Raw genomic sequence first — 13,485 nt, 5'->3', positions numbered from 1 at the left:
GGAAAGTGATACTTTACAGATAATGAGCACGACATGTACGTGTTGATTTATTCTTTGCAGTATTTAAATTCAGGAGCAGGAGGCCTTGCTGGTGCCTACATTCATGAAAAGCATTCCAAGAGCATTAAACCAGCGTAAGTATTTTTCTAATAATAAATTCCCAAATAAAAGGTGCTGTAAAGTTTAAATGGGAAAGAACCTTTCCTTTCAGAATTGAGATCTGAAAGTGAAATTGTGTTGATTTGTAGCCATAGAATATGGGCATGTGAATCTATACATATATTTATAGAAACAGAAGAAAATTTTAATTTCAATACAAACTCATTGGGCTAATATTTGTTACTGATTTATTGCTTCAATGTAAAGAGTAGTAAAAGTTTAGACAATTTGGTTGTCTGATTTTGTTACTTCTGATGAGTTGCTTTACACTAAGTTTAGTAAATTTTGAAATTGCTAATGCACATGCTCACATCTAAAATCCATTTCCTCCTTTGAATCTGCTATCAGTTCTTAACTAAATAGAACCATAAAAGAGAGTGTTGGTAATATTAAAAACAAGCATCCTAAATCGTGTCTATGAGGCTGCTTAATATAAAGAGAATATTTAACATCTGCCTTTAAAAATGGATTTTAAATAACCACTGAAGTCTTTGGTTGGTGAACAAAATCAAAGACAGTTTCAACACTGTGCCTAATAGCTCTTTAGTAGTGGCATGTTTTCATTAAAATTATATCCACTGGTAAAGCTAGGAAGTATTACATGGAGATCTGTTCTGAAAGACTGTATAATCCATGGAAAGCTGAGCTATCAGCTGAGGTTAGCTGCATTAACAAAAAATACCTGTTATTTAAGCCATTTTATGGCTATACTCTGTATATTTACAACACTGGGATAAATACTTCTAATGCACTGACAAATGTAAACATTTCTGGCTGTAATGCTTGGAGAAATTGCTGGCACTTCCTTTCATTTTAGCTTGAAGAACGCAAACTATATCAGGTTCCAGAGACAAATAATATTATAATAAGCAGCTTTGCTGCACTGTGTGCTGGTTTCAGACTGTCTAGACTCCCAGGAGATAACAAAATAACGCTGATAAGTTCTTTTCAGTCACCCATAACAGAAAACTCATTAGGATGACATATGACCTGTTGTGAGCTGATTCCAACCTTATATGTGAACATGGGCAAAACTTACTGGATATCTGGATATTTCTTCTGGAAAGGTTTTTTCCTGCTCCCCTGTTGCGAGGTGCAGGCATTGCTCCCATGGCCACACCTGGTTTTGTGACTCCCATGGATTCTGGTGTGGGGAACTGGGAAGATGCTGAACAGTGGAAAAAATATGAAAATTTACAGAATAGCTATAGATGGAATGAATTAAATATCAAGGACCTTCAGACTTTTTTCCTCCTTAATGACATTTTGGAACTTTTCTGAGGGTACCAGCTTGGTATTTTAGGTAAGAGTTTAGATTAGTTTCCCCTGAACCAGCTCCTTCATACATAGTCATTAATTTGTGCACTGAATCTGGATACTGAATATCTTAAATGAAATTACCTATATGGAATAGGCTTTTCCAGCCTGAGGACAAATTACAGATATAATTCCAAACTTCCTGCATCGACCCTCTGCATTATTTAATCATAGTTATTTCATATTTCCCGAGATTTGATAATCACTCATCAAATTGTTTGTAGTTCCTATGCCCCCATTGCATTACTTTTCTTTCTTTCCTGCAGCAACCAGCCATTTCTGGTCTCCAAATAAAGCTCTGAGACAAAGGAGAATTTGTCTATGTCAAAGTATTCAATTGTATAGCTGATTTAAATGCAGAGCAATTTGCTGTATGTTGTACAATCAAATAGAGTGGAATTTAACTGCTCGGGAAGTTGCAGGCTCTGCGCTGTAGCTGCAGAGATTCTGGCTGTCATCTGAACCAAGGATGACACCCAGTGGCCACACAACTTCAGTCAAGAGCAGAGGCACCAACCACTTGTTTTTTTGCACCTCAGCCCACACACGAGCAGGGAATTAAATTCCAATCCAGCTGACACCCTTTTGTCGTGTGAGCTGTCTGAAATATTGCTCTAACTCATGGCTGGTTTTAGGGGAGTCACTTTTTACTCACCTATATAAATTTTTCTAATTCGTCTCATCCTTCATATTTCCTGCAAGTTATCGACTAGGTAGTTATTTTAATATGGAAATAATCTATTGTGTCTTAATGGGAAAATGTGTGTTCTGACTGTAATTCAGGGAGGTAGAACATTTGTCTTTTACTGTCTGAGGCTGGGACAAAAAGAACTTATTGAAAATAAAACAGCTAAGTCAAAAATTTCATTTTTAGAGCCCCCAAACCCAGCTACGGCACATCACCAAAGAAATTTAGGTATTTTAATTTAACTTCTAATTTTGTGGCTATGCTTTGTCTTATGCCCAGTTTAAGAAGCTGGGCTCTTCTCCAGCTGCTCCCTCCAACAATAAAACATTTATTTGCAGCTTTCTTTTAAAATGTAACTTGGGATAGAATTGTTAAAGTATTTAATAGCCTTACCATCACTTCATGAGGCCACACCAGAGCTGGTTTCTGCTTTGGGGCTGCCTCGCTGCAAACCTCCACAACCCAGACCTGGAGTAAATCAATAATACCTTGGCATGTCCCAGCACACAAAAGGCAAACCAGTCCCATTCTTCTTCATGGAAGTGCAAGCTTCCCACCAGAGTTATAAAGTTGGGAATTCAGCATCTGGGGAAAGGATTTATGCCTGAGGGCAGGGCTTGATCTTTAGGTCAGATGGAAGCTGAGGGTGATAGAGGCTCCTATGTCCTGCTGTTGTTTTGTGTCATTGCAAACACCACCCTGCAGTCCTGCAAACACCTTGGCTTAGCTTGGGATGGTTCTCTAATTCACTGCAGGGTCATGGGTCTAAAAGTGACATGTTGTAACCAGCCCAATTAACATCTCCACCCAAGCATGTGGGTAGTGCTTTGCTAGTCCCCATCTTTGTCCTTAGAGCAGCAAAACTGCATCAATCTGATATATATGGGTCTGATCTATCCCCATTCTCCCATGATCTCACCTCCTTTGAAGTCTCTCTTAATACTCAAATAGCTTTTTTAATACCTGCTCTATATATCACAATGCAATATATTCCTGGCTAATTGGGTGAGAGTGATTTCTTTATGGGAAGGTTTCAAATAAAATTTTAAAAAATGACCAGGAGAGAGCAGAGCTATGAAATACTACTGAAACCATCAGGTCAATGCAGGCTGAGCCTGTGTCACCAGGTTTCCATGTAAGTGTTGCAGAGGGGAGGTTTCCAACACACAGAGAGCACTGAAATGACCTACTGATACTGAAATTTTGCCCATGTAGCTGTTTGAGCTCCAGAAAAGTTCCCATTTAATTTTTGAAATTTTTTGCTCCCTCCTTAATTCTCCATTTATAAAAAGGATAACTTGAATTCCCAAGCAATTTAGATGCAATGAAATGTGAATGTTTGTGAGCAACTGGGGCAGAAGATGCTTGAGTCAGGTGTTTCCAGCAGGGTATTTGCAGCTGTAGATGGGCAACAGGCTCAGCTCTGCTGCCAGAGGGTGAAAGGGACAGGAAGAGTCAAATTTGCAGAGCCTTGAGACACTAAACTAAGTAAAAGTAAGGCACAATTTAAACAGATGAAAGAGAAATAAATGTATGTAAAGCAGCCAGGAAAATAATAGATAAACCCTTGCAGAGGATTAAATAAATGAAAACTGTACAGTGTTTAAAATGAAGGGATTTATCAAGACTTTAGCCCACACTAGCAGCAGGTAGTGTTTAAAAGTGTAAAGTTTCTGTGATGTGGAGAAATGCTGCGTGTGCAGGAAGCAGTTGATGTCCAAAGATTGTCCAAAAAAAAAAAACCCAAAAAGTTTAAAAGAGCAAGAAGCAAAAAGGTAACGATTTCATATTACCTTTGAGGAACAAAAGGCACCTTCAGGCAATTTCTTCACAGAAAGAGGTGAGATATCAGCTCTTTTCCTTATACTACTTCCCCTTTTGGTATTTTGATGCCAATGAAAATGCCAGAGCACAAATAGCTTCCTGCTATTCCTTTATAGAGACCTGCACAGCTTTTTTTGTTATGTGAACTCTAACCCTGGTGTCAGATAAACAGAAATATGCTACTCCAGCTCCTTATACTTTCCCCTTCCCATTTTTCCCAGGTGCTCTGGATCCCCATCCTGCTCCAGTGCAAAGCTTCTCTCTCCAGTAACTGTTATGCAGGAGGTTACTCTACACCTTCTAGGACTGGTAGCTCCCACTGAGTTTTCCTTTGCTCATTTTCTTGATTTATGAGGACATATCACATTAGTCTTCTTTTTTGAATTAGAGTCACATAATCCCCAAAATAAAGAGCTGAATCTTCTATAAGACTGCTGAAAATAATGTAACTCTGGAGGAACGTGAGTTGGAAGCAAAGGACAGTCATAAAAGGATTTGGAAGGTTGTTTTACTGTACTGGAAAGAACTAATACTGATCTTTAGAATGCTTTTAGGAGTCATGGGATTGTAGAATGATTTTGGTTGGGAAGGACCTTAAAACTCATCTCATTCCACCCCCTGCCACGGCAGGGACACCTTCCACCATCCCAGGTTGTTCCAATCCCCATCCAAACTGGCCTTGGACATTTCCACAGCTTCTCTGGGCACCCTGAGCCTTTCCATCCTCACAGGAAGGAATTTCTTCACTCAGACTGAGTCTTCTACTGAGGCTTTACTCAAATAATAGGCCAAGATGGTCCATTTCTCACTGGCCTATTTAATTTTTCCCCTCAGAACTACTGGAAGTTTATCAGAACAGAGCGCCTTGTCCTGGTCAAGGTGCACAGGAGGAGAAGCAGCACAGAGACTCGTAGGGAAGCTGTGCTGAGTGCAGCCAGGTGGGCAAGTCAGTGGTGACAGATGGCAGTGAACATGCTGCTGTTTCCAGAAGGGTTCCCCCTGCTCCTGCTGGACTCAGACTGTGGGTTAATGTAAATAAACCACTCGTGCAGCGAGCACGTGTCCCCCGAGTGCATGAAGTATCCTGTGCTAAGGTAGAAATGAACTGTTGCTTTGCCAAGGAGATGAGAGCAATTTAGCTCCTTGAGCTAATTTAGAAACCAAAAGTTAAAACCTCCCTTGGGAAGAGACTGTTTAGGAATAAAGCTATCGGCTAATTAGGCTTAATTGCATTGTCTTGGGACAAGTGATTTATTAGGCCAATCTAGACCCATGATGGGCCTGCAGGGGTGTGTTCTCGGATTCACCAACTGCATGGCAAATATCCAAGAGCATTTTTTAACTTTGGAGTGAGTCTCTGGGAGAAAAAACGAGAGGTTAATGTGCACTCACATCATCTATTCCCATTCTTTTTCTCCGGCTCCTTTTATGTGGCTCCCATGATTGTCTCCTTGTTCTCTGTCAAGCATTTTCTCTCTCTCTTCCTTCAAATCCTTCCTTGTAATTAAGCTGTATCTTCAAGCAATCTCACCTCTTTTCTCATTATAAATGTTCTTGTTCTTTCCTTCTTGAAGGTCTTCCTCTTTGCTTTGTCACCTTTGCCCCGGTTGGATTTTAAGGTGATTGTAAAGGTGTTGTGTATGAACTCCGCATCACCTTTGGGGTGAGTGAGGAAGAAATGTGCTGCTCTCATTCCCTGAGTGCACTCCCATGCATTTTTCCCCCTGGATCACACTGAAGGGACATCACTGGGTGTGCTGTGCCGTGGTCCTGTCCCACTCCCAGCCTCAGGAAAGAGAGGGAGGTGGCTCTGTTCCTTCCACATTTGCTTTCCCATCTGCAGTGCCTGGAGCTTTCTCATGGATGGTGTAAGACACAACTGCTCAAACACATGAAAGGAACCAACCGGCTTAGCCTGATGGAAAGGTGAATGTAGCCTGGGGGCGACGCTTGCATCCTGTTAACTAGCAGGGAAGGGATCCTGGGGCTCTCCTTGGAGTCTGGATGGTTGCTGTGATTTTCCCTTGCATTTCAAAGGCCGTGTGTTGTTATCTGCCTGCTCTGTGTGCCTCAGTTCTCCACTTCCAGGCAGGCAGTTTTGAAAGCACTTTGCTGTGTCTTGATTTTTCCCACTAAGACAAAGCAGCAAGCTTCCTTCCAGCTGGATTAATTTACAGAAATGCAACTACTGGTGTTACACACCTCTAAGAAAATGGAAAGAAAACCTTCTTTGCCTGTTTTTTTAGTAAGTCACAAAAAGAGGAGTTATTTATTAGCTTATCCATTCATCTGTGTGCTTCTCTAGCCACCTCACAGAACTTTTCTATATTAGGGAGGAAAGAGTTTATTTTTAATGACAAAAACCTCTAGTAAATTTTCTGCTGTTTCCACTAAGAGCTCGCTTACCTCTGTGCAGAAATGTGCTGGAACTAATGCAATTTTGCATCTGGGATTTTCTACTAGATGTTGACTCACTTTAGGTGTTTGATCATTTTTCACTTTTTCTACTTCAGAAATTTTGGAACTTTGTATGAAGCTTTCCTCTTAAGAGTCCCAGTTAAACCTGTAGTCTGCACATGCCCTTTAAAAATGAGATTTGCTCATGCTTTTGTATTGGTTCATTAGACCACAATGGGAAAATGTGTCTAATTTCTCCCTACAGAATGTGCTTTGAGGTCATGGTATGGCTTCAAATTGCTCTAAGCTGAAAGCACCAGCAAGAGCCTTTATGCTTTTGTGCCATTAACAGTCACCAGTTTTCTCTCCATTTCTGTCCCCTGGAGTATGTTCCTGTAACTCTCAGCTACGTGTTCAGATGGGGCTTTGTGCCTGGGATGTCTCCCAGAGCTGTCTGTGTCCATGACTGGCTGAGCACCTCTCTGCCTTTAGCTGCAGCTCTGGGGTCACTCATGCAGCTCCTGTTGTGATTCATGTCCCAGCCAGCACCTGACTCAAACCATAAAGATTTTCAAGGGTCACTGCTCAGGTTAAGGAAATAATTCAGTCTTGTTACCTTTTGCTAAGCTGGCATTCTGGATTTGTGCATGGGTGCATTATGAAATGGTTTTTCTTACTTTTTTTTCTTTTCTTTTGCTTGGTTTACCACTTGTGCTTATTTGTTTCCTGTTGTTCATGGGGTTTCTAGTCCTCATATTCCCTCTTTTTTCCTGGTTAAAACTTTCCAATACTCAACCAAGATAAGGTCTCACCAGGTCAGAAACCTTCATATTTTTCTTCTTCTTTTGTGTCCCTCAATCAAATCTATTTTATCTTAAAGTCCAGCAAAAGACATCCACAGCCTGCTGCCTTTTATTTCTTACCCATCTCCCATGTCTTTGAATCAGGAGCTTCCTAGAGGCCTTCATGGCATATATTGTCTATTCTTGCCCACTCGCTGTAAGCCATCCTTCCTCTCACTTCCCATTTGTGAAATACTTATTTTCACACCTCTTTGTCGCTGCTGGTCAACTTTTACTGTCACGGTGACTACTCCTCATTTTTCACTGCAGTAATTTTCAGTGCTTTCTGGCAGCTCCCTCTTGCTGCCTTCCACTGTGTGGAAACTGCAGGGCAGCTCCAGCTGTAGAGAGCTCACTCAAGTGTCTGGAGAGGAGTTTCTAGTGAGATGCTGGGAGAAACACAGAATCTTCCCTTTCCTTTTCCTTTCCCTAATTTCTCAGTCAGCATGACATCAATTCACTGATCTAATCACACCAGTGCAGCAGTTTTGGGAAAATGTTATGTTCTTTCTGTCCCACGCCATGAAAAACAGCTGCTCAATGTGAAGAATTATTTAGTATTTTCTTTAGCTGTGTACAGATTATTGAGCAAAAATTGAATAGTTTCCTACTGAAATCTAATTTTTCAGCATCCCTTTGTTTTCACTGAGAGTTTTCTGAGATGACTTTTGAGCAACCCATTGTGAGCCAGTGCACAGGGATTTTGTCAGTGCGTGTTGAAGGTCAGAGTTGCAGGTACAGTTATTTTCTGACAGGATAATAAGTCCATAGAAATGTCCTTATTTGATGCTTCTCACCTGTTTCTGCAGTGAGAAGAGCTTGGAGCTCCTGGACCTCATGTCAAACAGCACATACTTACATTGGACCTCATGTCAAAATGGATTTAGACCCCATATAAATAAATAACATAAATTTTAGACTCTTAAATATACGTGCTACTGAAAATTTGGGCAATGGCAGCCCAATAAAAAAAGGTACCTAAGTCACATTGTTCTAGTTTTCTAGTAATGGATGAAATTTAATCTTTTTGAAGAGAAACTCTTTAAAATAACTCTGAAAGATGCACATTTTTGGTTTTCCTTAATTATTTCATGTCTTAGATTTCAGCTGAAAAAACTTCATCTGAGTTTTTCTCCTTCAGTATCACTTAGAAAAGGTTTTGTAACACAACTACTGGATTCTGTGGCAAATTTGCTGACAGTTGAAACTATGAATTCAATTAGTTCTAGCCACTGTCATTAAAAAAAAAATCTCATCTGATGTGGATTGTTTCTTGTTTCAGACAAAGAGCAGAGGTGATAACTTGCATTTTAGCTAATAAGGATTCTGGTATGATAAAGGTCTTGCATTAATATTGTGATTAGTCTATTCAGAAGCAAGAAAGACTTCTCAAATCTTAAAAAATTTATACTGTATTTCAATCAGTTATATTTATTATTTAGAAATCTATCTAGATATCTTCCCCTGAAAGATTTATTCAAGGGATTGCAGAGACTGTATAGTTCAGTAAACACATCATAGTAATCAAAACTATCTAAGTCTCCTTTAAGTCAGAATTCACATTTAAAAGTAGCTCTAGGAGGGACTGTAGCTTTCACTTGTTTAATTTAATTTATTTGAAACAGCATAGAAAAAAAATATGGAATTCTTAAACAATATAACATGCTTTTTTTTATCACCATAAAATAATTAAGAGATATTCAGTACTTTATAAAAATCACTGAGAACTTTATTAATATGTCCATGAGTAAATTGGCTCCCTGCTTGATTTTTAATTTCTGGTGTTAGGCAGAATATTCAATTTCCCCTTACTAAATGTGTGAACATACTGTTGGCTGTATTCCCCCTTTTCATATATCTGATATTTGGCCAGTGAAAGTGTTATATGAGCACTTTGTGATAATAGTTGTTCGTAAGCTGATTTAACAGTTTTTAATTCAACTTCATTAGCCTTAGGGGGTTTGTTTTTTGTGAAATCTTCTCCTGGGATTTAATTTAGGCTCCCATTTTGTCTGCTGTTGGATCATACCTTTCTTTTGCCTAATCATGGCGAATGAAATTATTGTCCCTTATCGCAAGTGCCTCCGAGGTTTGGTGGGGAGCTCTGTGAGGCTCCAAAGGGCCCTGATTGGATTGGCAGCATTGCAGCCATTCCTCTTCCTCATGCCCTGGCCACAGCAACTTGTTTCCTGCTACAAGACTGAACTCAATCTCCTTTTGTTTTGACCTGGAGGGGTGATATGGATGGACATGTTGAAATTGTATTTTTGGTGTGTTGTAAGGGTGTATTCCCACTTGTGTCGAGCCTAAAACACTAACAAGGTAAAAATCAATTCAGGAAGAGTGTGTCCACCCTCTGTCTCCCAGTAGCCACGAGCTGCAAATCACCTTGTGCTCCACTGACCAAACAGCCCAGGTTTTTCACCCAAGAGCCTCCCTGAATGTGGCAACAGTTTTGTTAAATCACCCACCTCAAAGAACAGCAAAGATCAGGGAGCTGAGAGCTGCCCAGCTACTTTTGGAAAGAGGGTGATCACTCAAATCTAGAAGTTTCTTAATTCCATCCGTTGCTGCTGCATAGTTAAGTGTCATTGTTTAAATTATGAGACTGTTTTTTTCTGGATTTGGGTCTTTGTTGTTAAAATTTGCTGCTAGGCAGAAAGTGAGTTTGGCTATTTTTTAAGCAAGACATGGCTCAAAATAGAGGAGAAAAATTGTCTCCCTTTAGATGGTACTGAAAGTGCAAGCCTCTTAACAGAAGAAAAATGTCATGCTATTAGCCTCTAATACAATCACATTACTTTGGTCCTTTGACAAAGTAAAACCTCATTGATATTAAATATGAAAAGTTACTACTTTCACAGAAGCAACTTTTCATAAGGAGTTTTGATTTTTTCCACTGAGTTCTAAGAGACTGGGCCATTAATAATATATGGCGCCGCTCACAAGTCACATATGCTTAATAATTAGGAAACATTTGTAATGAGTTGAAAAGGGTAAGGAAAGCAGCAGAGTGTGAGCAAGTCCTAAACTACAGAAGTTCTGAGGCTAATAATTACCTGGGCTTCAAAAGCTTTTCAAATCCTAACAACAGATCCTACTTAAAATTAACAGGCACTGCACAGAAGAGAATAATGAAACAAGTCCAAGCTTACCATTTGGGATAAAGGATAGCTAAAAAGATATAAAGGAAGAAAAAAAAGAAAAGCTTTAAATATAGCTTCTGGCAATCTTGGCAAGGTTTTCTGAAGGAGACTGTGAGAGTTAGGTTCGAAATATTGCTGAAGTCTAACAGGGTAGCTGCTATAAGTCCCTTAATCCCCTGTGCAAATCCTAGCCCTTATAGATATATAGTGTGGGGATACTCCAGAACTGACAGCTTTTCAGTATGGGAAGAGTTTCACCCACACAAGGGGGTTAAAATCGTTGAATTCTTGATTTCAGTGATGAAAGCAGGAGTTATTTTTCCATTATTCTTTGTTTTGATTAAACAGACCCCTCATCATCTCAAACATCATTTGAAATGCCTTTTCTCCCTCTCAGTGAGCTGTCAGCAGGGAAGCTCTGGGTGAGAGCAGGACCCTGCTGGGGTGCTCAGTATGGAGAGGGTGGGGTGGAATGGAATAACGTTGTCCATCCAGTTGGGTTTCTTTTGTTTCAGCAGAGATGTAAAATACCATGTGGAATTAAGCAAAAGAAATATTGGTTTTTAATTATTTTTTTAAACCTTATCAGAAATGCCAGTTAAGTGATCTAGATAAAGAAAAAGATTCAATTCTGAAATGAATACAAACCGAAATTGGCAACAACTTTGGAGGGTGAGGTGATAATTTGAGGAAAGGCTGACAGAAGGGGAAAAAACCAAGTGACATCAGCTTTACCTCCAAATGCCTTTTTCTTATCTACATATTAAAAAATCCTGCATAAGATGCTCCACATAAATCTTTTCCTTCATCCTTGCATGGTCCTCATTGTTAAATATGTGAGTACATTTTAACAAATACATTCTCATCCCTCACTGCAGAGTTAGAGCAGTCCTGAGCAGAATTCCTAGAGATGAGGGCTTGAGGCATGGAGAGACCAAATGACTCATCAGTGATCAGACAAGTCTGTGATAGCAAAGAAAATTGAAACTCCTTCTCAAACTCCAGCCAGTGAGCCAAAAAAATGCCATGTACAGCAACGAGCAGGTTTTTCTGTTTTCTTAGTTGGTGTGTGTATGTGTCATTCTATTTATTCTGAGTTTTGGCATTGAATCCAAAGAAACACAATCATGCTCATGTGCTTGCAATAAAATTAATGCCATAGAAATTAAATTAAAACATATAAAAATGCAATTAGAAAGCTGCAGTAAAATTAATGCAGAGTAGAATGCAAAGAGTTGAGCCCAGCTGTTGAGCCTGGGGACCAGGCCTGTGCTCAGGGGTTCTGCAGTTTGCAGATCTGGGTGAGAGTGAGGTAGATTTGAGGGGGTGAGAGAAATGTTTCTGTGAGTTTGGTTTTCTGGGATTGACCTTTGAGTGCATGAGTGCAGCAGCATTAGGAGATGCTCCTGCTGAGGACCTGAGCCCTGGGTATATTTTCTATCTTTATTGCATTACATGGAGCCCAGGAAACTGGAGGAATGTTCCTCAGAATATGGAGATAACCTTTCAGATGAGTTGGAGATTCATATATGGATGTAAAGCATGTTTAGAAATGTTTTGGAGGTTGAGGAGCTGATTGCACCATTTGTTGGTTTGGGATTTCATTTATTTGGTTTGGTTTGGGTTTTTTAATCCTGGAATTTGAAATATGAAAGCTTGGGCTTTGGGTGTGGTACCACCATGTTTTCCTGGGCAGAAGGATGATGGTCTGGCTTGGTCAGATGTGGTTTGTTCCAAGCTCCAGGCTGGCCCCAGCCTCCAGGCTTTCTATGTCCTTTTGCAGTTTAATTTCTAAGGCCTCATTATTGTTTTTGTCACACATTTCCTGCTAAGAGGGTTATATTTAAGCCACAATTAACCTCTTACCTTTAAACTTGTGTCACAGTGTCTGTTGCTTGCCCATCTTAGGTCTTCAGGGTGTTTTGAGACACGGATGTGCTCCTCAACCAGCAGCTGTGCCATGAACAGATAGGACTGCAAGAAACTGAACTTAATGATTGGTTTTGGCCCTTTCATTCTTTTCCCTGACTTTGCAGATATAGCATAAGATCTGCCTGGCTCTGTGTAATGAACTTTGGGAGCAGTGACAAGTCTCATTAACTCCTCAGAGCTGATTCTTTCTCATGGCTGGAACAGTAGCATGAAAAAATCAAACAAATCTTTGCCAACACCTGGATGCTTTTGCAAAATTAAAGCAATGTGTGAATGAAGAGCTCAGCTGCCACCCAGCAGTTACATCAGCTCCTTTGTGGACACAGCCTGGCCCCAAACTGCCTGTTTATGATTTGGCTTAATCCATCCTTTCATAAACATAGCATGCTTTGCTGGTATATGCTCCTAATATAATCTAAATAATGGCTATGAAATTTCCAGCTTGCTTTGTGACCTGATAAGGGAGAGGAAATAAACTGCTCCATGCCCAGGGAAGCTGGAAGATGTAAAATCAAGTATTACAAATTTCACACTGTATTCCTGTAGCTTTTCAACTTGCCTTCCTCTGGAAGTGAAATGATTATCTCGCACAATATAATGACAGGATACTTCAACACATTGCCCTGGACTGTAAAAGCTGGGCCACATTAATGGCATTTCCCTGTTTTCTGTATCACTACTCAAGAGTTTCTGTCTCTTTTTCTTGCTGAGAAGGGAAATGAGACCCGTGTTGCTCCAGGCTGTAAATTATAAATGAGTAGCATGATCATCTGTAATGCCAAAGCAAAGGTCAGAGGAATTTTTTTGTATGTTTTCTGTGTTCTTTAACTGGATCTTCTTTGATGTTTACACTGCACATACATCATGATCATTATATCCTGCACTCCTGCATCATTAATACAACTACAAATGAGATGACTCAAGTTATGAACAACCAGTGCTTCAGTCTAATGCAGACAGATATGAAGGAGGAAAATGAGCTAAATAAGAATATTTATTGGAGGGATTTTTCCCTGGTGTAAATGTCCTTAAAGATAATATGACTAAATAAGAGGATATTGTTCCTTTCTGCAGTCATTTTCCAGCCCAGCAAACCTTTGTTCATTGATTTGTGAAACAAGAGAACATTTTGGAGTAAAAAAAGAAAGGAATTTGAAAATCTTTCAGCAATACTTAAATA

The 13,485-nt window shown here is 39.8% G+C and overlaps 1 protein-coding gene across 2 annotated transcripts in view; it reads left to right on the top strand.

The window, feature by feature from the left end:
* Positions 1-13,485, top strand: part of KYNU (kynureninase) — a 58,356-nt gene that overhangs the window by 34,566 nt on the left and 10,305 nt on the right. For both annotated transcript variants that reach the window (XM_074547867.1, XM_074547866.1), the window contains exon 10: positions 61-134. In XM_074547867.1, the coding sequence (XP_074403968.1) occupies positions 61-134 (74 nt within the window). The remainder of the gene's footprint in view (positions 1-60; positions 135-13,485) is intronic.

This window comes from Zonotrichia albicollis, chromosome 10, assembly GCF_047830755.1.
Source record: "Zonotrichia albicollis isolate bZonAlb1 chromosome 10, bZonAlb1.hap1, whole genome shotgun sequence".
NCBI lineage: Eukaryota > Metazoa > Chordata > Aves > Passeriformes > Passerellidae > Zonotrichia > Zonotrichia albicollis.
Note: the sequence above shows the minus strand (reverse complement) of the source record. Positions and strands in the feature narration are given on the sequence as shown.